This window comes from Ascaphus truei, chromosome 3, assembly GCF_040206685.1.
Source record: "Ascaphus truei isolate aAscTru1 chromosome 3, aAscTru1.hap1, whole genome shotgun sequence".
NCBI lineage: Eukaryota > Metazoa > Chordata > Amphibia > Anura > Ascaphidae > Ascaphus > Ascaphus truei.
In genome coordinates, this window is record NC_134485.1 from 10,866,809 (window position 1) to 10,892,069 (window position 25,261).

Sequence of the window (25,261 nt, forward strand, 5' to 3'; positions counted from 1 at the left end):
TATCTATGTCAGGGGCGGTCAACTCGAGTCCTCAAGGGCCACCAACAGGTCATGGTTTTCAGGATATCCCTGCTTCAGCACAGGTGGCTCTGTCATAATGACTGATAAGGGAAGTCCTGCAAACCTGACCTGTTGGTGACCCTTGAGGACTGGACTTGGCCGCCCTGATCTACGTCATCTTGTTTACTAGGTTTCATGTATTTGGCACAAATTTCGCAGGCAGCTCAAACTTGATAGTTTTTATTAATGCTCAAAGTGAAGAATGGAGACAGGGAAGTTAAAATGTCCGCCATAACATACGCGTGCATTCATTGATTAAACCCAGGGGTGCGCAAACTTCCCCCCCTGCCTGCTCTCCTCCCCTGCTAGCGCCCAACTCCTTTCCATGTCTTTGGCATCAAATGACACCGCAGGTCACGTGACCCCAAATGACGCCGCGTTGCCATGGCGAGGTGTCGCTGAAGACACGGTAAGGGAAGTTTGCAGGGACCTCACGCGATCCCCCGGCATTTAATTTAAGTGCCTTGGGGAAGAGCGCTGGGCCTCTGCAACCGCCGCGCCACCCCATCCCCCCTGGAAAATCTTGTGCCCCCCCCTAGTCTGCGCAGCCCCTAGTTTGCGCACCCCTGGATTAAACCCAACAACTCCACCACATCCCAAGTCACATACTGACAAAAAGTGAATACAGAATAGGGTCAAAATACCAGGAACGTACATGCAGCAGGTGTAAACTTGTACATCAATTCTAGCACGGCGGGGGGTAACCCCCCGATGCAATGAGACTCTCACTTCTTCTCTTCGTGTCTTCGGATGTTTTCGAGCTGCTTTAGTTTCTGTGTGCTGTAAGGACTTGATTGATGGACTGTTTGATGTGTTTCCCAGGAGGCGGTGTCATGCTCTGCAGAGGGAGAGCAATTGTCCCGAATACAGAATGTCATACAGGAGCTGCCCCCGTCACACTACAGGTGAGAATGCCAGTGTCATTGTAACATCAGCACGGACACGGAATCCCTTCAGGGATCTGTTAGAGGACGTTACCCTGTACATGGAGGTTCAGAGCAGCAAAGTTTAACTATTCCACGCCGTTTGTAGGATTTCTGACATCACTGCCTTGATTGCATGTCATTAAAATGGTATCGAAACCATTGGGATATTATAGATTTATAGTACAGCGACATAGCTGCACGTTTCTATGGGAAACACAAACAGAACTTTTGTGGATGCTTTATAATTACAGACTTTTCAAACAGAAGAAAGGGGGCACTAGAAAGTCATTTTAAGTCTGACTGCAAAACATGGCCAACAGCCCTGCACCACATTTATAAAAGAGAATCCCGTTGGGGATTATGCATCGAGGCACAATATGGGCCTTCTGAGACAGGAAATCCATATACATTAAATGGAAACATCCTATATTGTTGATTATTTTTTCTTTGATACATGTCAGAATTTCCTCCCAGAATGACTGCACCTTTGCCTTGATACACCTGTGGCATACTGTACAATGTTTCGTGGTACCTGTTCTATGCCTCTGGCTGCCCCAGACCCTTCAGGTTTTCTGTTGCTTTCATTCGATCACCAAAACACACAACCCGGACCTGCAGATGTATTTACTTATCTGTTCTAAATGATTTTGCTCTCCAGAGCCAATGGCAGAGGAGGAGTTGGGGAGAAGTTACACAACATGTATATTATAATGGGATGTATCTAATTCTCCCAATACTAGGGGATATTTGTACCTTTTCCTAGGATCCATTAAACCTGCCTAAGTGGTGTAAACTGCCCTGGCTAACAATTAAACATATTCTTTATCAAGGATCAATGCCCCTAAAAGGCTGCGTAAACATATCAGGTTTCGCTGGGGGAGGAGATTTGTGAGAGATGACGGTTTCCGTTCTCTCTGCCCCCAATCAATCCAATGTTAAACCTCTGCACCAATGTAACAATGGGAATAACACGTTTCATACATGTCACTGGCACAAATTGACGCACATTTTAGTTGTGGGTTTGGAAGCGAATATACACATCCTCAAGCAGAATGCAGTGCAGGGCGTCACAACAATATTTCCTTAGCAATAATATGTACGCTATATGTCTGCTATTTTCAAAGTCTGTGTGTCATAGGCCAGGAGTGCTCACCTCCAGTCCTCAAGCCCGCCTCTCTCCCCAACAGGTCAGGTTTTTGTGATATCCCTGCTTCAGCACAGGTGGCTCAATCTGTCCCTTCTTCAGCACAGGTGGCTGAATCAGAGGCCCAGTCTTCGACTGAGCCTCTGATTGAGCCACCTGGGTAGAAGCAGGTATATCCTGAAAACCTGACCTGTTGGGGGGTGGGGGGGGGGTTGAGGACTGGAGTTGAACACCTCTATCATATATTATGTATGATACGGTTAGGCTCCAAAACCAAAACAAATTCCTAGGTGTAGAACAGCAGATTTCAAGGAGTGCGCAATGTTACCGCTTTCCTTTATGACTCATTCCTGAGTGTAGGAGGAACGCTGCATGATTCCAAAGCGGCAGTGATTGGGGCCGAGCAATTTTATTCTCAAAAAACACATCAGTGCCGTAATGACGGACGTCAGGAAGGGTGCCACCCCAGGAGCCCAGGGGGGACCCGCCTCTTCCCCGTCTCAGCCGGGCTGACGCCAGGAACCCGGAACTGATCCCGTGCCCGCTCCGAAGAGCCTTGAAAGTGTCCCCTGTGACACACGTTAACCTACACTGCCAGTCTTTTAGCCATCTACCCCTCGTTCCAAAGACACCCACCGATGCACCTCAACTGTTTCTTCCACTTCAAGTAGACTAGCTAGGACTATAAAATGCCAACTTTACCTGAAACACGAACTCTCACAACTCTTACCACATGGTGAGGGTTAGTCATTAAGCTGCTGTAGTGCCGGTTGAGGCGCTGTAATATGGGAACCCATTGAGGTCAATAGGATTGTCTGTGCTATAGTGCTCACTTTGGCCCCATAACTTTAACAGTAGGCAAGAACAACTACAAACCGTTTTCCTCCACTAGGTCTAAGGTTTCCCAGTTCTGCAGAGCCCCTGCTATCTGACTTAAAAGCCTCCTCTCTGGGACCAATCGTAACCCTATGTAGCATCCCCAAAACGTAATGGAATCAGCTACAGACTTGGCCATCTTCCAGTACGAGATACACTTCGTCCCACAATGAGCAGCCACTCCACCTTGTTGTTTCAACATTGTCCCTCATTCCCTCTAGGCCAGGGGCGTGCAAACTGGGGTGTGCGCTGCCCAGCAGGGGCGCGAGATTTTCATGGGGGGGGGGAAGGGCGGTGGTTACAGAGGTCCCGCACTCTCCCCAAAGGCATTTAAATAAAATGCCGGGGGGCCGCCCGAGGTCTCTGTAACTTCTCCTACCTTGGTTCAGACGTCTTGGTGGTGTCCTCAGCAACGCATCGCCATGGTAAGCCGGCGCGCGCCACGGGGTCATGTGATGTTATGATGTCACATGACCCCGCAGCGTCATTTGATGCCGTAGATGAGTGGGAGAGAGGGGGTGGGGCACAACATGGGAGGAAAGCAGGTAGGGGGGAGCAGGGGGAAAACTTAACTTTGCGCCCCCACGCTCTAGACTGTAAGCTCTCCCCAGCACGGCCCTCATTGCCCCTCTGTATCTGTTTGTTCATGTCTATCCTCACTTGTATGTAATTGTTTATGTTTTTGTAATATATACATTTTGAGAGAAAAGAAAGGCCCCCCTATTGGGTGCACTCATAACCCGTCAGACAAACGGAAAGTGGTGAATGAGTTAAAAATTTACTTTTATTACACATGCATAAAATATTGGGGGCGGGGTAAAAATAACAATCATTTTTTTTTAAAAACAAGGCTAAGGTTAATGTGTGGAGGCGTGATAGTGTGCCAACTCAGAGCAGCTGGGGTCCTCCACCAGGAGGTTTATCGATACTGATTCTTTTTCAAATCTTTTGCTGCTGCCCAGGACAGGTCATGCCACTTACTACCTGAAATTCCTCAGGCTTTGGTCATAGGACAGGCGTGCGCATGCGCTTACCGAGATCTGTGTCCTGCAGGATTGAGTGATGGGGGGCATGGTGGGGTGATGACGTCACGTGAGCGGTTCGACCTCATTGGCTGAACCGCGCATGTTACCCGGCCGTCGCGCGGCAAAGCATCGCCACGCATCTGCCGCCTTGGCGCTCGTGCACGCACTGTGGACACACGCATTGGCCTCCATCGGTTTGGATTTGGCGTGAGCGACGTCGGATCCACTATCCCCCAAGGTCCTCCTGTGAACCCTGTGAGAGGAATCTATTCCCTACGGTGGTAGAGTTTCCTCTGTGTGGAGTCTATAGGGCCCTAAGCTGGGAAACTTACCCTAATATAGAGAACTATACACCTGTTGCATACCCTTTACAGGCTCGGAGAGCCTGGGGACCTCCTAGGAATCCTCCTGATGGTAAGTTGGGGTCTGAAAACAAGAGGGCTGATTCCAACCCAATCCCAACCAGATCACCCCATATTAGGTGACCCTTCTAGCAGCCTCTGGAAACAAAGCACTGACCCTTAAAATGCAGCATTAAAGGCACAACTTGTAGCTACTAAGGCCGAGGGAAAGCTAACCACCACACGGCCTGCAGAGACCAGGGCTGACTATCCCAAGGGTGCGCAAACTTTTTGAGCTTGCCCCCCTGCCTGGCAGCTGCCCCTCCTCCCCCCTCCAAGGACTCGCAGGTCATGTCACGTCAGGTGACCCCACCACGTCATTTGACACGCGCTGCCATGGCGACGGGTCACGTCACATGACCCCGCAGCATAATTTGAAGCCGCGGTGCCATGGTGACGCGTCGCGGATGACCCGGCAGAGAACAGGTAAGGGAGTTACAGAGGCGTGGGGAAGAGCGCGGGGCCTCTGTAACCGCCGCGCCCCCACCTAGAAATTCTCGCGCCCCCCCCTCAGTTTGCGCACCGCTGGACTATGAAAAATTAGCAAGGGTGCTACACATATTTTCTGAATAATGACAGCGCCTTTCTTATAAGTCGTAAGAGTCGGCCATTACGTTGGCCATCACCAAGTTCAGAGAGGGATGTACTGCCCATATTTCTGCATTATCCTTCCCAGATTTTCCCCTGTTTGTATTTCGCCCCACAAATGGAGTGGGAACTCCTACATCTAATTAACTTAATGCTGGAGCACCCTACCCCAAACCCCCTTGTCATGGAACAAGAACTGCATTTCTGATTCACCCCCCTCTTTCCTTTGCAGCTTCTGCCTGTTAGTTCTTATTTTCAGCTGCATGTAGTTTGCACACACATACTGTGCCTGTGTGATATGTAACAATGTTGCATTTCTTGCCTCTGGGCATGTAATCAGTGAGCTGTTACTGCAGCCTCTGAGATCCTCACCAGAATGGGCTAGTCTGCTTTCTCCCTCTCTGCTCTGCCCACAGATGGTCTGTCCCCAGGCTATCTTGCTACCCAGAATACATTGGGACTTCCTTTCCACCTTCCCCACTGGCTGAGTGAGTACCCTACTGTAACTGCTCTAGTGGCAGGATTACCCTTTTCACCTGTCCTTTACTACAAAGCACCCACAGAGAGGCATTATCTAAACGCCAACATCTCTTCACAAGTGCCTGTCTTTTACCCTGCTTTCCCTAAATAAAGTGAAGAAAAGATACAGAACTTGTTGTGCTTTGAAAAGAGGGGCGAGTTGAAGCTATCTGGGCTAAATCATCTTACATATGACCCTGGCCTCCAGAATACCCCTTCATTACCTGCCACATGTACCCGAAAACAAACAACTCACACTTGTAAAATACTACTGCGTGTATAATGGCTTTATAGTCTTACGTTTTAGCCCAATAAACCCTTCTTTGCCATGAACTCACCCTAGTGTTAGGTGGGACGTCCCCTTTAATGCCCATGTGGAAATCAGCTGTAAAGTCCTCTACGAAGCAGCATTCCAGAGACACAAAGAGACCTTTCAGCCGGCGGCGGAGAGACGGAGCAGGGCTCAGCAGTCTTACTGGGAAGCACCCGTGGAAAAGTCACTGCACTAAATGAATATAGAATTCTGTTTCAATGGGATGAATTTGGGGCAGTTCCTCTAAATAGCGTGTTAATGAGAAATACAGGAAATGCAAATATTTTTTAGAAATGGAAATTAAGTGGAAATGGCCGTGTTAGTCCAGTTGCGATATTGCAGAGTAAATTAGTACTTCAGTATTTGGGGATTTATTTGGACTAACAATCGATATTATACAGACAAGATTTCGAGGACTCAGGAGTCTCCCCGAGGAAGAGAGAGACCTCTCGAAAGCTTGTCTTATAACAATGATTGTCAGTCCCCCCCCCCCCAAAAAAAAGGTATCCCCTAATACTCACGTACTGATTTACTCTGCACTAGAAATGCATTCCACTGTACCGTTTTTTCAGGCGTTTTCTTGCATCACAACGTCATGTGACCCCATGGCTACGCTTCAGCAGAGGCCGCCGGAGACCAGGTAAGGGACCTACAGAGGCCTCGCACGTGTGCCGCGGCATTGAATTGAAATGCTTTGGGGAAGATCACGGGGCCTATGTAAGCGCCGCGCCCTTCAGTTTGCGCACCCCTGCTCTAAACCTAAAGGGCAGAAAGAGAGTAGCTGATAACAGGGGTGCGCAAACTGGGGGGCGCAAGATTTTTCTGGGGGGCGCGGGCGGTTGCAGAGGCCCCGCGCTCTTCTCCGAGGCATTTAAATTAAATGCCGGGGTATCGCGTAAGGCCTGTGCTACCTCAACACACCAAGATTAAGCCGGCGTCTGTACGCATTTCCATGGCAAGGCGGCGGGGTCAGGCGGCGTGACGTCGCGTGCATTGCCATAGCAACATGGCATCAAATGATGCCGCAGGTCATGACGTCACGACCCCGCGCATCATTTGACACCGCACTAAGCGAAGGGCGGGGGTGGAGGGGGCGCAGGAGCAAAGTTTGTGCACCCCTGGCTGATACGGTGTGTATTACTCTGCTTCTGTTTATTACTCCAGGCAGCTGACTGGGAGCAGCATCTGCAATGCAGACACCGCTAGAGATGGGTGTCCAGTCTGCAGTACATTAGCTAATGTTGACTTTAAGCTTCGGGGAGCTGGATGATAGAGTGTAGAGAATACTCTCACATAGTGCAGCGTATTCATTCAAGTCAATGGGCTGGGAGGTGTTTCAGAGCAGGAGATTGCACAGTAAACATGGCCCTCAATGTCTCTTTAACCACCTTCCCAGAATAACAAAACCTGTGTGTGAGCATGTTCAGTATCAGCACAATGCCAGGTACCTGAAGCATGTGGATGTCTCAGAGAGCCGTATATATATATCCAGCGCCGGGCAGCTTCTGCTTTTAAAACAATACAGATATTTCATGTTCAACTATTGTGTTCTGAGCGTTTCTTTTTCATCCATCACTGATTGACTCAGTTTGTCTCTGCAGACCGGTTCAAGGCGCGTTTAATTATTTTCTTCTGCTCCTGAACTACTGTATATGTTGGAATGTAATCCTAAAATGGGTATGTTTAGCTGACGTGAAACATATTGAGCACCAGAGGTACAGAACAGTAGCTTATCAGGCAGCTGTGTCAATGTGAATAGCAGCATTCCATAATGTAGCAATAATATGAAATATATCAGGCTGTGCTAGCTGATTATCACAGCTCACGGCTCAGCGGCATCATAATTCATCCTGAATGTTACATGAGTATTTTATGATACTATCCTAATTCTAAGCACTGAAACTCGTTTCGGGTGACACCACAAGCCACTCAAACCAGCTTCCTTATGAAGTCACCAAAATGACAATAAGCATATACTGCGCTCTTAATCATCATACATTATCTGTCATTATTGTGTGTACTTATGTTTCGTAAAAAAGGGCTCATCTGGATCATGTGGAGCAGGGGCGGCCCGCGCCAGTCCTCAAGGGCCACCACCAGGTCAGGTTTTCAGGACATCCCTGATTCAGCACAAGTGGCTCCATCAGTGGCTCAGTCGTTGGCCTATTTTGGACTTGTGTAGAACTCACTGTGTTACAGTAGTAATAATATAACTTTCATTATTTGGTGTACGGTTGGTTGAAACCTTTGTGCAAGTTCGCGGGGTCAGTGAGTTTTGGACATCTCTGGCTCGCGAGCAATTTGTAATCAGGGAGGAGTAGCTCAGTGACACTGACTCTATATACAGTGACACTGACTCTATATACAGTGACACTGACTCTATATACAGTGACACTGACTCTATATACAGTGACACTGACTCTATATACAGTGACACTGACTTTGAAGCAGGGGAACCTGGTTCAATTCCCGGCATCGGCTCCTTGTGACCGTGGGCAAGTCACCTTATCTCCCTGTGCCTCAGGCAACAAAGCTTAGAGTGTAAGCTCCACGGGGCAGGGGCGGTGTCTGTAACAATGCGCTGCGTACCATGCGCAATACTGTAATTGTGACGCGCTTTGTGTCCGATCGGGAGAAAAGCGCTGTATGAAATAACATTATTATTATTAAAACACCTACCTGAGCCTCTCCTACCTGAGCCACACCTACCTGAGCCACTCTTCTTATACTTTTCAGGTAGGAGCGGCTCAGTGAGTAAACTGTGACACTGGCTGGCACTGAGTTTGAACCTGGTCAATCCCCGGTGTCGGGCAGGTCACTTTATCTCCCTGTGCCTCAGGCATCAAAAACATAGATTGTAAGCGCCACAGGGCAGGGACTGTGTCTGCAAAATGTTTCCATAAAGCACTATATAAAAACTAGCAGCGCTATACAAGAACATGCTATTATTAAACTAAATAACGCCAAAAACAAACAAGGGTGACATTAAAATATTACCATTTTTGTTCATTGAAAAACTTGAAACAGTTTCCCAATATTAGGACTGTTTTTCGAGGTTGATGACAGGAGCAGACGGCGCCCACATCAGCGTCCGTCAGTACAGACCTGTACATATCTTTTATTTGAAGGATTTCGTATTGTTCCTTTCCAACATCGATTTTTCAGTCGATTTTTCTTTTCTGCTCCTTCTTCAGGCTTACCGTTCCAAATGCCACCGGTGGCCACCTCTGTTCTAGAGCCCTAGAGATCTCGCAAGTCTTTGTATAGAACCAGAGTATATTAAGATGCACAATAAGTTACATTCTTACAATGTGTTGCAATTACACGTGATGCATTTCAGATGACCTGCCTTTGACATTTTGAACACTGTGCACACCCTTTATTCCGGGTACCTTTTTGAAAGGGTGAATATAACAGTTTCACAGTAGGTTTTCATTGTTGTCGTTTATACGTGAGGTGAGGAGATGAATTGAATGCTTTTTATTATGACCGTGAAGGTCTCATGTTTGCCTTTTTATTGCAGGACTCTGGAATACCTGAGCAAACATCTCACACACATAGCATCCTACAGTGATCTGACAAATATGCACATCAGGAACCTGGCACTCGTCTGGGCACCTAATCTGCTCAGGTAGGATCCCATCACCTAATCACCACCCGCGAAGAAGCCGGTCTTCTACTTTTCTTCATTGAACATTTGTATCTGGGTAATATAAGAGGAGACCAATGGAGGGGTCTAGCAAAGTGTCGTGGCTGCAACATTGTATAATTGTCTTAAGATGTTTGATTATTACAGTATGCTCACCTTTTTGGAACTGGGAAATACGATCAGTCTGCATCTGTCCTGAATGTTAAAGAGAAGTCCCACATTTTTAGGGAATGTCCCAAGTCAAGATAGTTTTGTCCAAACCATGTCCCGAGTATTGTAATACAGGTTTTTGTGCTTCCAGTTGAGTTGAGAGGGGTCTGCTGGGGTGTCCAGATGTAGAGAGGAAGGATAGAGGAGGAAGAGACAGACAAAGGAACGCAAGTCGCCTGGTTTGATCTATATAAAGAGGTTTCAAAGTGGTAACTGCAGCATAGAAGTTGACTAGTTTCCTGCTAGCACTGTGACAGCCGATACCATTGTAAAGTCTATTTCATCACTAAGGATACGTGCCACCACTCCCTTGTTTGAAAGATGCTCACCCTGCCCATATATAGAAGCATCAGTTTGTCAGGAGCTGTCTACCATGAATGTACAGTGCTAGAGCAGACATTGATGCATAATATTATGGCCCATACTTAGTAAATAAAAATACCTCTTGTGAGCACATTCACATGTTTCAGACAGGTCTGCAGCCCTGCCTTTCCCCATTAAGCAAACCGTGCTTCCACTGCAGCCAGGGATTCTGGGTAATGACATGCAAATGACCACAGTGTGTCACTCTTTACTTCTGATCCATTTTAACACGGAACCCTATAAGCTTATGCCTGCCACATTACACAGCTTTTCAGCACACGCTTGGTTAAAGAAGTGCAGAGCCAGTAACCCTACTCACAGACAGCTGTTTTTACCTTTTGGGTCTCTACAGTGCGAGGCTGGTTACTGTCTATATTGCCCATATTTATTAGATGGTGCTATTTCATAGGACTCCTTACGGCCCATTAAAGTAAATGCCCCATAAGCGGCTTTATTTACTAAGCAGTGCTACTTCAGAAGGCACCTTCTGGTCTTGGAAGACACATTACAACCATTCACTTTAATGGGGCCATATTTAATTAGCAGTGTTGGAGGGTCTCTTATCGAGTAGCACTGCTTAGAAAACATGGCCTAATATGCTTAGAATGTTTCGTGTTTTCTCGGATTCAATAACTCGGTGCCTCATACAATCAAAATGCCCCGATCGTTATGTTTTAATGACAGAAATGAGAAGCTTTGCATAATCTTGCGTGGGTAGAAGTTGGAGATTTTGTAACGCGATCTCTTGTCCAGGTCCAAAGAGATAGAAGATGCGGGATGTAATGGGGATGCAGCGTTCCTGGAGGTGCGAATCCAACAGCTGGTTATTGAGTTCATCCTAAACCATGTGGACCATATCTTCAACAAGAACACAACCTCTCCACTAAAGCACAGAGAAGGTAATGACCGCCGGTCAGACAGATTGTACTTTGTCACATGCTGGATACAACGTTCTCATCGGGAAGTTTAAGACCTTAATCAGGACTGCTAAAAATGTATAGGATTTGACTTTATTCTAATGAAAGTTTTATAAATTGTTAAATTATTTTAATATTGAACTAATATGCAACTCAAGAGAACTGGACGGTCCAGAATGACCTCAGATTCTCTCTGTGAGTATTTAGGACAGGACTGTGCAATGATTCTTCAAAGAGATCCTTTACTGTCCACTTTAACCTGCAGTGGTCAAATAACAAGACACACGGCTCTCCCCCCAATCCATTAATGAGCAATTGAGCAGAGAGGGAGGAAGCTACGAGGACAAAGACAAAGACCTACACAATATGCTGTAAAGCAGGGATAGGCAAAGTACGTCCCGGTCCACATTTGGCCTGCGGGACGGTTACTGGCGGCCCTCCACAGGTAGGGATCCTCTGCCCGAACCTTACCTGTGGTGCGGGCGTCGGAGGCGGCAGAGGAAGCAGCACAGCGGGAGCCCACCCTGGTCCAAGCACGGAAGTTAGGACCGACCGGAAGTTGGGCCCAACTTCCGTGATCACCGCCCTGGGCAGGCTCCCACCGCGCTGTCCCCTCCGACGGTCACAGCACAGGTCGGAGCTGAGGGAGAAGGGAGTAACAGAGAAGGGAGTGAGAGAATTGAGGGGGAGAGGGGAAGAATTAAAAGAGAGGGGGTAGAATTAGAAGAGAAGGGGGAGAGTGAATGAGAAAGGGAGGCAGAGAGTGATGGGGGGTAAGAGTGAAAGGATAGGGGTGATGCAGGTGAGGTGGGGAGATTTGCAAGCACAGACTTAATGTAGAGTCTACATTAAGTATATGGCCCACGAAGCTTACCAAAGCTTGTCAAGTCACCCTCCAGCCAAAATAATGGCCCACCCCTGCAGTCTTATTCCCCCTGCTGGGGAAAATGTTACTCTCTGCTAGACTTAAGCAGCACATGGAACGTGGATTCACAGCATGTTCAATAGTGGTTAAGGTGTTCTCAATGTCCACCTCTGAACCTAGATATACTGTACAACTTTAGTGACCCTGATATAAAGGATTTTTACATTAAGAGACAATATTAATTCTATACAAGCAGTAAGTGACTTACTAGTGACTTTCCATGCGGTAGTGTCGGCACTCTCGTATTTCATTAAATAAACCCTTATGTGCTTGTGTAGAGTGTAACACATTTCATACGGTTTATTTCACACTAATCTCTTAGATAAGAAGATTTGTGCTATCGTAAACCTACATCACAAGCAGCGTGTATAGGTATTGTAAATTGTACTGTAAATTGCCATTGAGGAGGGAATATTTTATGATACTGTGGTTCTGTAATAGCAGACGGTTCCGTTTGGGAACCTTATATATATCTCCCTATTGTGTTGCAATAGCCAGCTCAAAGTGTGATTTCCACAATCCTACACGCCTTCACACATGTGGGGCTCAGCTAATGATTTTTAATATGGAGACCAAACTTCCTGTTTTTGATTTGAATCCCTGTAGTGGTAAAGATTTCAGCAAAACATTGAAGGACTAAAACAGTTAAAGGTCCCACTCGTTCAGATAAAATAAATATTTCCTCTGCACCTCTCTTTTACTGCTAACACGTACTTTACTTCGGAGAAATACTGATGTCAAATATCTTTGGTGGGAACTATTATACACGGCTTATATTATATTATACACAGCTCCCAGTCATACTTTTAGGAACTTTGCTCTGTAATTATGTCCAGAAATGATCCAGTGGTCACTGCAACTCTTTCTACAGTTTTGAGCCTTAACCAGTCATATTCTATGTGACGACCTCAAGGCTTTTCTCTGAATCCTTTTGGATGTGGGAGCCATACTTTTCAGGAACATATTGAAAGCGTTTCACCATCTTCATTCCTACTGTATTTATTCAAAGTGAGGCAGGAAACTAAATGTGTCCGGAAGGAAGTGTAGGCCGTGTATTATGTTTATGTATTATCTGCATTTATGTACCGTATGTTGTACCTTACTTGCTGTGGATTATATACTGTACCTTAATTGCTCACCCTCAGGGTAACCCTGTGTAGTTCATTAATGAGACTAACGCTGTTCCATGTACTATCACAATGGGAATGGTGACACGGGGCCAGAAAATGACCTGCCGGTGGTTGTGTTTCTAATCCATTAGGAGTTTCATTGCCCTGAATGACAGACTGTTGTGGCCCAGACATGTTGTCTTTAAAAAACATCAGCAAACCCTAAAAAGATCACCTATCGCTCTTATGTGGCTAACTGGACTCACATTCCAAACCTTTATTTATGGTAAACTATAGGGCACAGCCTGTGTCCCTGTTCTGAGCCACCGATACTTCGTTAACTAGATACAGTAGCGGCCGCCTTTAACCTCCTGCGGCCGCCACCGCGGGCTTTTTAAAAACGCGGGCAGATGCGGCGTTTTTTCTGCTGTTTTCCCGCGCCGCCGGCTTTTTCAATGTTAAGCGCCATTATCGCTTGTCTGATGATGCGGCCGCCGTGGGGGAAACTCCGTGACAAACGGAGAACATCCCTGCATTTTTACGGGTAAAAAGGGGGATTAAAGGGGCCGCGACAGAACAATCGCTTTCATATACACAGTTACAATAATCTACCTCAAATTCATCATGCAATTCTATCGCGGTTATTGTACCTTAAAGGAGCAATCCAAGCTTTTTATGTGTAAAAAAAGAAAACATGTACCCAGGATGGAAGCAGGGGGTCTCCGGAGCTGAACCCCCATTAATTACAGCCTCGGGGACCCCCTGCTTCCAGAGATACAGACCTCCGTAGTAGATGCCGGCAGCCACTCCAGCTGAGCTGACTGGGCTTTAAGGTTTCAAGCTCCCACATGAGCCGATAAGAAGTCGAACCTGATGACGTCACAACTTCCTTTTGGCCCGCAGTGCGCGGGAGCTTTGAACAGCGGCCATTACGTGATCCCCGGTAGCAGAGCGGCTGCCAGTACCCACTACGGAGGTCGGTATCTCCGGAAGCAGGGGGCCATCGGAGCTGAAATTAATGGGGTTCAGCTCTGGAGACCCGTTGCTTCAATCCTGGGTAAAAATGTTTAAAAGAAAATCAGAAAGAGTTTAGATTGCAGCTTTAAAGTCTTAATTTTCCCAATTCAGAGCATTGCGAATGTGAGAGCACAGAATTAATAGTAAGCCTTGGTTATGATCTCATGGTGACATTTGACGCAGATTGGCCATACTGTGCATCCATAGGGAAAATACCGTATACAGCTCTTTGCACGTCTCTGATACCAAAATCTCCAGAGCTTTAAGACACCAGAGAACATTGAGGCTCATCAACCATCAGACTTCTATTGCTTGAAATCTATAGGTTCATGTTGCATTAAAGCAACAATGTACAGGTGTTCTATTTCTGGAGCACCAATCCAAAGACTATACCAAGCTATATAGATTCTATATCATTTGCACAAAAAACAACAAGCAGAAACATGCTATAGGGCCTTGTTTATAAAGGGGCACTAAGCATAGCAGAGTTGCAATGGTTGTAGTATTGAATTAATGTTACAGCGATCATAACTGTGATTAGACTTTTATTGCTTATGTTTAATATCTCATATAAGCCAACTAGTCTTATACCATAAACACACTACTGTATATAGGTATTCAGTTGAATAAAATATTTATCTACTGTATGGGTAAAATTTGGGTCCAGACTCCAACGCGCTTCGCATAAAAGGCAATGGCTAATTGTGTTTTTTTTTCTCTTCCTAGAGTGTAGAGTTATGACGAAAAGTATGACCTTGCCATCTGGCTCCCGGCCTATGAAGCTGGTAAGCCTGGAGGAGGCCCAAGCCAGGAGTCTAGCAGCCACTCACCCCGCCCGTAAGGAGAGGAGGGAGAACAGCCTGCCTGAGATTGTTCCAGTTACTGGAACCTTATTCCATACAGTCATTGATCTGCCTGACAACAAGTAAGTGCCAGGTGATAACTGATAAGAACATATACGCTTGATCCCTAATGTCTGAAAGACTGAGACAGTCCAGGTTTTATATTTCCTAGTCTAGTACATTTCCCAGGAGATGGCTGCACATACTGTACATCTCTTGCAGAGAATGCAGTTCTGAATTAACCTGTGCTTGAACCAGTCCAAATCCATTTAGCGGATTTTCCCGGATTTTCCATTCAATATCCGTTCCGCGTTGTAAAATCCGCCGACGGATTGTTACGGTTTCAATCCGTGCGGATTAATCCAAAACCGCCATTGGGAACAATCCGCTGGGGGATTTTAACAATACATCTGTGGATCCCGCACTCCGCTGATAGATTCTTAAAACCCGTCAGGGGATCGCGGAATCCGTGGATGTATTGTCACTGTTAAATAAATAAATAATAATAAAATAAAAAAAAAAATTCAAAAAGGTGACTCGCCATTTTTTTAAACTGATCAGCTAAAGTCGGCGGACGAGAGGAAGCAGCCGATCCGGGGCGCATCCAAATCTGCACCCCCCAAATGTGCCCGTCTCTAGTTACCGCCTCACTCAGAGCAGCAGTGCTATTTATAGATAACCGTGATTGGATATGAAACCACCAAGAATCTGGTGGGGAAAGGCTACTAATGTCCCATTTTCATTCGGTCCAGCCAACATATTGGTAATTAGTTAAGGGGTGGCAGCACCCATCGAGTTATGTCCAACCCATTTGTCATACCAGGAGTACCTCACTGAACACAAAGGTGAGCAATTACTGGCTAGTGGCCTGCAAAGAGATCTATGACGGTCATTGTACTGTATCTCCTATAGAAATCCTATCTCCTGTTCCTTTCCACCTGCACAACATAACATTGGTCAGAGGAAGCGTCTGTTCCACCCAACTCCATGCACAGAGCAGTATAGAGGGAATGTTACTTTGTTTAAAAGTCAGTGTTTGACCTGACATTTTTCCAATCAATCTTTCTGTCTGGGAGAGGTAAGAACACTATGCAAAGAATGCGTTTCAAGTATGCTTTGCATACAGAGATATGGACGGGTGTGGGGTGGGTGATTATTTACACAGTAGGAACAGTGATGGGTTTCTTATGATAAAAACATTTACTTGAGCTACATGTATACATGGGACATTTGAATACTCTTCGAGATCTTATCACATATGTATGTACCTGTAAGGAGAAAGTATGTAATGAATTCCCCAGCTGCTCACATTCACTAAAGCTGATAGCTGGAGAAAGACAATGCAACTGTTTTATCTGAGCTCAGATCTGGGAGAAACAAGTGAAACTACAGGAAAATCAGGTATCTCATGGTATAGACTAGATATGCAAGGTCAGCAACTCATTGCAGAGTATTATAGGTTATTTCCAACAGTACATGGGCTCAAAGGAAAACTGATAGCAGAAGTGGTGCATCTGTGCGTCAGTGTGTCTGTGTGTTCAGTGTGTCCATGTCTGTGTGTCCAGTGTGTCCGTGCGTCAGGGTGTCCATGTCTGTGTCCGTGCATCAGTGTGTCCGTGCGTCAGTGTGTCCGTGCGTCAGTGTGTCCATGGTCAGTGCGTCCGTGCGTCAGTGTGTCCGTGCGTCAGTGTGTCCGTGCGTCAGTGTGTCCGTGCGTCAGTGTGTCCATGGTCAGTGCATCAGTGTGTCCGTGCGTCAGTGTGTCCATGTCTGTGTCCGTGCGTCAGTGTGTCCGTGCTTCAGTGTGTCAGTGTGTCGTGCGTCAATGCGTCCGTGCATCAGTGTGTCCGTGCGTCAGTGTGCCAGCGAGTCAGTGCATCTGTGCGTCACTGCGTCAGTGTGTCCGTGCGGCAGTGTGCCAGCTAGTCAGTGCATCTGTGCGTCACTGCGTCAGTGTGTCCGTGCGGCAGTGTGCCAGCGAGTCAGTGCATCCGTGCGTCACTGCGTCAGTGCATCCGTGTGTCACTGCGTCACTGCGTCGCTCGGTTTAAACTGGTAAATGTCAAATGTATCAAACCTGATTAAATAATCTGAATACTCTTTACCCAGCCACAAGTAGAACATTAAAAACAAAATGAATACAGTACAGTATGTAGTCCCCCCGTGTGATTTCAGTTACATATAGATGTGTTCATCAATTCTAGCCTCTGGTTTCCCTGGCAAACAATTTCTTTGTTTTTTTTTTTTTTTTTTAAACTGTGCTTTTTTAATACAAATGGTTAACTGGATGAATATGTTTCGGTTGGACGTAGCGACTGCTGATTTGGGTGATTGTTCAGAGATTTCCTGCAAATTTAGTGCTGGCAGTATGTTTGTGGTTTTAAATTCCGTAAGTTCTGCCCCAAATAACCTGAATTAAATGTCTTTCAATCGTATTAGGCAATTGGTTAATATATTTTCAGTTCTTCACAGATTGCAATAAACCACTTTTCTCCCATTTATAAACCAGATTTCTTCTGTCAGTGAAATATTCACCAACCTCTAGTTCTAATTTACAGGGTATTGGAAGATTTGCTCAATAATGAGTGTGGTTAGAGGCCGCCACCTGGTGTTACTTATGTTGAACTACAAAACGAGACAGAACGTGTTTTTGTAATAGATCCAGTATCCCGTATCCAGAAACTGGTTCGACTAGCTCGGCTAAATATTGTCCTATTTTAGTTGAGTACCAATTGACTTACAGTATATACCTCCCCAAACACTTCTTTATATAACACGCGGAGAGAAACCTGTGAACACACCTGAGACACAGCTCTCCCTGTCTCTCCCTCAGCACAGAATAAGCCCCCTTTTAGGGTCCCTTATAGGCGTAACGTCACCTTTAGGAATGTAACCTAACGTTACATGAGGTCCCTGCGTTACCCTTAATGGGTCTCGGGGGGTATGCCCTGTTAGGGGGAACAACTCTTTTGCATATACAGTAATAATCCCTAACGGACGTTATAGTTAATAGTGCTTCGGGGCAAAAACATGACATAACGTTACGTTGTTGGCCATTGAAGCTACACGTTTAGGCATAAAGGGGCATTTAGTTAGGCTAACGTCCCTTAACGGAGCGCTGCAGATCTGCCCCCGTTGATAAGAATGTCCCTCATTGTATTTTGTTTGTCTGTCTGAGAACTGATAATGCGCAGTCTCCGTATCAACAACATACAAGTAATGTGATGGGTTTCCAGCTCAGTGCAGTGGTGCAATGTTTCATTTACTGTTTATGCTGCTATGAAATAGGGCAGGGGTTCTCAACTCCATCTCCTCAAGACCCCCCAACGGGTCAGGTTGTCGGGATATCTCTGCTTCAGCACAGGTGGCTCAATCAGTGGCTCAGTCTTCGACTGAGCCACTGATTGAGCCACCTGTGCTGAAGCAGGGATATCCCGACAACCTGACCTGTTGGGGGGTTTTGAGGACTAGAGTTGCCCACCCGTGGTTAAGGTAGTAAATTTGTCGGAGCACAGATATCAGTGCCGTTTACCCGTGCCATTGTCTTCCCATGGAACATGCTACTATGTTGGGTTCATGTTAACGTGACAATAAATGGTCGGCCTGTTTTTGGAGGTCCGCCCTGATCACTGTAACTTTGTTATCGCTGTAAGATTCTGTCTTCAGTTTGTAGGAAGCCCTAACACAAAATGTACAGTCCCAGAAAGCTTCCAGTTAAATAAAAGCAAGCGTGAAGCAGAGAAAAATGTGTCTGATGTCTACAATTTATCAATATATATACATATATATATATATTTTTACCCCATTTAAAGAGGCATTCCAAGCGTGCATTTTTTTAAATTTATTTTGCAACGTAGGGTACAAGCAGGAGGTCTCCGGGGAAGAACCCTCATCATTTCAGCTCCGGGGACCCCCTGCTTCCGGAGATACTTACCTCTGTATTAAGTGACGGTAGCCGCTCCGCTCGCAGGGATCACATTATGGCGGCTTTTCAGCGCTCCCGCCCCCTGTGGGCCAATAGGAAGCCGAGAAATCATCCGTTGCGGCTTCCTATTGGCCCACGGGATGCGGGACCTTTAAAAAGCAGAGATACCAGCACACACTTCAGAGGTAAGTACCTCTGGAAGCAGAAGGTACCCGGAGCCGAAATTAACGGGGTTCAGCTCTGGAAACCCCCTGCTTCAATCCTGTGCAAAAAAAAAATGTTTAAAAAGCAAAAAAAAATTGCCCGCTTGGATTGCCTCCTTAAATATGAATGAAACTTCCCAGTGCGAGAGAGAACATCAGCTCGATTCAACTGAATCCAGTAGGTCTCCAATCTTCTTCAGCACTTAAGTGGCTTCACAGCCTAAGGACGCGGCCATAGTGAGGGCGACGGCGCTTGCACCGCAAACGATAGGCCGTACCTCAATGAGGACGACCATAGAGCGCGCCACAGAGGCCACAAATCGCGTTTGCAGTGAGTGTCATTGGATCGCGCCCTGCAGGCAGCTCAACAAACGTGTCTACTGCGGCTGAAAGGGTTAATTACTATGCGAATGGCGGGGACTGGATATTAATGTATCTGGTGCAGGGTTAGGAATGCGTGGTATGTACAGAAAGCTATTCATGTTACATTCTGTAAGGTTAGCCGAGAGGGACATGTAGCAAGAAGAAGAACCAGCGTGGTAAAGATAACAATGAGAGATGCCCTTGAATGCATTAGTGATGACCTTCAAGAATTTCGGGCAGAGGGAAGAGAAAGATTGAGTTTGGGAATAATACATCTCTTTTATATGTAACACCTCAACCAACCCCCCTCCCCCCCAACAGAAGAGGTTCACCAAAGTGATTCACGGTCTCTAAAGTGGTTGCTTATGTCCACGTGATCCTCAGTCGTCTTCTACCTTGTCGCTCAGGGTGCTGGAATCCGTGCAGGGCTGGTATGGTGAGCAATAATAGAGATAGCGGGCTGGTTTTCAGGCAGATAGAGGGCAGCTTCTAGTTGTAGCTCAGACATATGAACCAGAGTTTCCTCAACCATGAGACTTGTGAGCAGGGGCAATCTATCTCCCGCGCATTCCGCCCTTGGAACAGAACTAGAGCCTTCCCTAAATAATTCCCCAGCAACTCCTCCAGGTCCCCTTACTGAGAGCCTGTGACAAAGAACCCGCTGTTCTGATGTGGGAGGTGACCTTCTCCTGGATGTGTCTATAGGGCCCTTCACAGGGATACTTTCCCAAACTAGAAAAACAAGAAAGTGACCCAGAAGCAACTAGCACATGAGATACCTTCACATGGGTCCACTAAGATCTCAGCTTGGAACGTTCCATCCCTCACTTATATACCCCAAGTGACATCACTATCCTTACCCCTGTAACGGGAGGGCTTAGCCTAGGCTGAGTCACCCAGGTGACCCTTCTAGCATATTACAGAAACAAGACGTGGCTGAGCACCTGTCTATGATTAACGTGCCACATGAAATTAGTTACATGAAACCTGCAACCTTATCTAGGGACCTTGCTGGAATTAACCCTTTAGATTACTTTGGATCCCACAGGGGTGCTACATATACATTTAGATAAATGTCCCAGTATTAGGACCGTCCCAAAGGTACAGGGGTGCCAGGATGTTCCAAGTTATAACAAAACTATAGCACTAACAAGTTAAAAAAAAAAACCAGGGGATAATTAGGATTGCCAGGAAGTTTCTCCAAAAATACTGGACACAATGGTGAAAGGTGTGAGACACTCAAGACACACACACACACACACACACCTCTCCGCTCCATGCTGTTTCCTCCTATCCATGGCCCCACCCCCAGGCTCCTGACACCTCCTCCTGATTGGCTGCATTACCCAGCAGCAGCCAATCAGGATGGAGGAAGCTGCCCAGCCCACTAGAAACAGCCCTGCTCTCTCCCTGCTCTGTGAAATCCACCTGTGCTGACGCAGGAATATCCTGAAAACCTGACCTGTTGGTGGCCCTTGAGGGCTGGACATGAGCAGTCGAAGACTGAGCCACTGATTGAGCGACCTGAGCTGAAGCAGGGATATCCTGAAAACCTCACCTGTTGGTAGCCCTTGAGGAATGGAGTTGTCCACCTATGGCCTAGTAGCATGTGATCACTGTAATAATGATCACACTCGCTCGAAGCCGTAATGCATTTGGAACTTTGTGTCACTAGATCTTTTGGCATTAACCATTCCTGGGCACACGATGGAATCGGAAGTAGAGCTCCCTCCACTTCCGTTTCCAGTATCCGGGAACAGGTCGGTCACGTGATCACTACAGGAGCGATCACATGACGCGGAAGTGCCGGGGGGGTCAGTGCCGCTGGACGCCGGCGTCGAAAAGATTTTCATTCCTTGGGTTTAAAAGGGGTCATTTTTTTCTGATCATTTTATTTTGCTGTTGCAGGAGGAAGCTCTCCACCAAGTCTAAGAAATGGAAGTCGATATTTAATCTGGGACGTTCTGGAGCCGACTCCAAGTCCAAACTGAGTCGTAACGGAAGCGTGTTTGTAAGAGGACAGAAAGAACTTAATGGCGAGTCAAGGATATTTCTTTCTTGATTAATAATATTTTTTAGCTTCACTGTTTCCCTCCTTAACACCCATCTGCCCGGATTGTGTGATGGATCCATGCTTCTTCATTAAACTCCGACAACCGGCTAATCAATAACAAGAGAAACTAGAAGATAAAACATATCAGTGGGAAGTATTGCTTAAGTGGAATATGCCACTGAGTTACTGTAACAATTGTTTTAAAAAGGCCCCTAATTAATTCTATATAGCCTATGTAAAAAAAAAAATTTATACAGTATATGCACTTATAATTCTATACGTAAGCTATGAGGCAGGCATATAATTAAACTTTGACACATATCCTGCACTTGTATTTAGCAAAAAGTCACAAGGCATGTCACAATGCTGCTCTAATTTTTGATTTAATAATAAACCAAATGGGGCAGGATTATGTTTTTGAATTTTTTCTATTTATTTATTTAACCCCATGGCTGCCGGAGGGGCCTGGAACACACTGCATAGAAATGAGGATATATATATATATATATATATATATATATATATATTATGTGACAACAGCTTACTCCGGGGCTCCGCTGCTTGTCCGGGACGGTTAGAACACGGTCTTTTGGGGTAGGTTAAATGAGGAGGCGTCACGTACTGTTCCTTTAAACAGGCTGTGCCTGGTTTATTCAGTCCCAGGCACTGAGACTGCCACAGTGCATACAACAAAACACATCAAAACAAAAGCTGCTCACCTGAGCGATAACTTAACTTAGATTTCCCTAACTCAGGGTGGAAGTGGCTTTTCCACTTTCCAACAACAAAACAAGGTACTTTTGCAGAGTTAGCCAAATGAACAGAACAATTGAACCTGTGTGGGGAAGGGGCTTCTCCCCACTGTGTTCAGCAGCCTTCCAGGCTCTGGAGAAGAGACAAGAGCAAACAGGAAATCAGTCTTACATACCTGATTTCTAATTAGCATGACAGGTGACAGAAATCCCTCAGTTCCAGCGCTTGCCCAAAACTGTGGGATGGAGTGCATGTATTATAAGGCTGCACTCCCAGGCCAGACAGGATAGAAACTGTTCAGTATCCTGGGAGCCCTATATATGGAATTTATTACCATCCCCTGGTTTCTGTCACATATCCTCCCCCCCAGCTCAGACCCTGAGGGATGAGCGACCATGGATATTAGGGAGTGCATCCTTGACAACCCGTCAGCACTGCCATGTTTGTGCCCTGACCTGTGTTCCACAGAAAATTTAAAGGGTTGTAGGCTTAGGAACCACCTGGTCACTCTAGCATTCTTTTCCCTGTTTTGACACATCCAGGTAAGGGGTGCATGATCTGTGACCAACCGGAATTTTCTCCCCAACAGGTAGTATTTGAGCGTCTCTACAGCCCACTTTATTGCGAGACACTCTTTCTCTACTATGGAGTAATTTTTCTCCTGGGGATTTAGTTTCCTACTTAAATAAAGGATGGGGTGTTCCTCACCTTGAGACTCCTGGGAGAGTACCGCCCCCAGCCCTACCTCAGATGCGTCGGTTTGGACTACGAACTCTTTGGAGAAGTCAGGTGTGACCAACACTGGTTGGGCACAGAGAGCTTCTTTCAGGCTTCTAAAGGCCTGTTCGGTTTCGGGGGACCACTTTACCATAAGTGGTCCTCTTGCTTTTGTGAGGTCGGTTAGTGGGGTTGCCTTAGTCGCAAAATTGGGAATAAACCTTCTATAGTACCCAATTAACCCCAAAAAGGTCCTTACTTGTTTTTTTGTAACTGGCCTTGGCCAACCTTGTATCGCCTCCACTTTGAGTGTTTGGGGTTTGAGTAAACCTCTGCCAATAGAATACCCCAGATACTTGGCCTCCTCCAGACCAATGGTGCATTTAGCGGGGTTAGCAGTTAGTCCAGCAGACCGAACTGCGTCGAGCACAGCTTGGACCTTTGGAAGGTGGGATTGCCAATCTTCACTATGGATTACCACATCATCCAGGTAGGCAGCAGCATACCGAGCATGTGGTTTTAAAATTTAATCCATCATTCTTTGGAATGTGGCGGGAGCTCCATGTAAGCCAAAAGGCAGCACCCTATACTGAAAGAGGCCGTCTGGGGTTGAGAAGGCTGTCTTTTCTTTTGCCCTTTCTGTGAGGGGAACCTGCCAGTACCCTTTTGTTAGGTCTAGGGTTGTGAGATATCGGGCTTTGCCCAGTCTCTCGACAAGTTCATCTACCCTGGGCATAGGGTAAGTATCAAATTTTGACACGGCGTTTAGTTTCCGGTAGTCATTACAAAACCTTGTTGTACCATCTGGCTTTGGGACTAAGACTATAGGGCTGTTCCACCCACTTTGGGATTCCTCAATTACGCCTAGTTTTAGCATTTTTTTAACCTCTAAACTTATAGCCTCTCTTTTGGCCTCTGGGATTCGGTACGGTTTAAGGTTAACTCGGACCCCCGGTTCAGAGACTAGGTCATGTTCAATTACGCTAGTTCTACCTGGCTGTGTAGAGAAGATTTCTTTGTTTCTGCTCACTAAATTCTGAACCTCTTGTTTCTGATGAACAGACAGGGTTTCAGCTATGCTAACCTCTGGGTCAGTTTCTTGACTCTCTGACGGACCTGGGGTTACTAGGGTTGACAAGACTTCTCTATCTTTCCAGGGCTTGAGTAGGTTTATATGGTAAATTTGCTCAGGTTTCCTCCTACCTGGCTGTCTTACCTTATAATTTACTTCTCCCACTCTTTCCAAGACCTCATATGGCCCATGCCATTTAGCAAGGAATTTACTTTCCACGGTGGGAACCAGAACTAGTACCCTATCACCTGGAAAAAAAATTCTGACCCTAGCACCCTTATTATACGTATTCCTCTGTGCTTCTTGAGCTTTCTCCATGTGTTCCCTCACTATGGGTAGGACTGCAGCAATGCGGTCCTGCATCTGGGCAACATGCTCTATTACACTTCTGTAAGGGGTAACCTCGTGTTCCCAAGTCTCTTTGGCTATATCCAGTAAGCCCCTTGGGTGTCGGCCATACAATAGTTCAAACGGGGAGAAGCCTGTGGATGATTGGGGAACTTCCCTAATGGCAAATAACAGGTACGGTAACAAACAATCCCAGTTTTTCCCATCTTTATCGACCGCCCGCCGTAACATGCTCTTTAAGGTTTTATTGAACCTTTCCACTAAACCATCTGTTTGTGGATGATAGACTGAGGTTCTGAGATGCTTGATTTTTAGGAGTTTACATAACTCTTGTGTTACTTGGGACATAAACGGTGTTCCCTGGTCAGATAGAATCTCTTTAGGAATTCCAACCCGGGAAAACAGAACTACTAACTCTTTTGCTATGTTTTTGGCCGAGGTGCTACGTAGGGGAACTGCCTCCGGATATCGGGTGGCATAATCTAATATTACCAATATATGCTGATGTCCCCTAGCAGACTTTATTAGGGGTCCTACTAGATCCATAGCAATCCGGTCAAATGGTACCTCTATTATGGGAAGGGGTACCAATGGGCTGCGGTACGCCTTGAACGGGGCGGTGATCTGACATGCTGGGCATGAGGAACAATAATTCGTAATTTCTGCCAGAACCCCAGGCCAATAGAAGCTTCGGAGAACCTTTTCTTTTGTCTTTTCCACCCCTAGGTGTCCCCCCAATGGATGACTATGTGCGAGGTGTAACACTACATTACGGAATGTCCGTGGTACCAACAATTGTTTAGTTGTAACTGATTTTCTTTTATCAACCCGATATACTAGGTCGTTCTCTACCTCGAAGTAGGGGTAAGCAAGCGACCTATCTGGTTGGCCAAGAGTACTATTCAGGTCCCGTATATTTCCCCTTGCTACCTCTAATGTGGGG

General features: G+C 46.2%; 1 protein-coding gene across 2 annotated transcripts in view; it reads left to right on the plus strand.

The window, feature by feature from the left end:
• ARHGAP31 (Rho GTPase activating protein 31) overlaps positions 1 to 25,261 on the plus strand; it is a 184,423-nt gene that overhangs the window by 140,149 nt on the left and 19,013 nt on the right. For both annotated transcript variants that reach the window (XM_075593636.1, XM_075593637.1), the window contains exons 4-8: positions 883 to 965; positions 9,376 to 9,483; positions 10,828 to 10,973; positions 14,769 to 14,967; positions 21,284 to 21,411. In XM_075593636.1, coding sequence (XP_075449751.1) covers positions 883 to 965; positions 9,376 to 9,483; positions 10,828 to 10,973; positions 14,769 to 14,967; positions 21,284 to 21,411 — 664 coding nt within the window. The remainder of the gene's footprint in view (positions 1 to 882; positions 966 to 9,375; positions 9,484 to 10,827; positions 10,974 to 14,768; positions 14,968 to 21,283; positions 21,412 to 25,261) is intronic.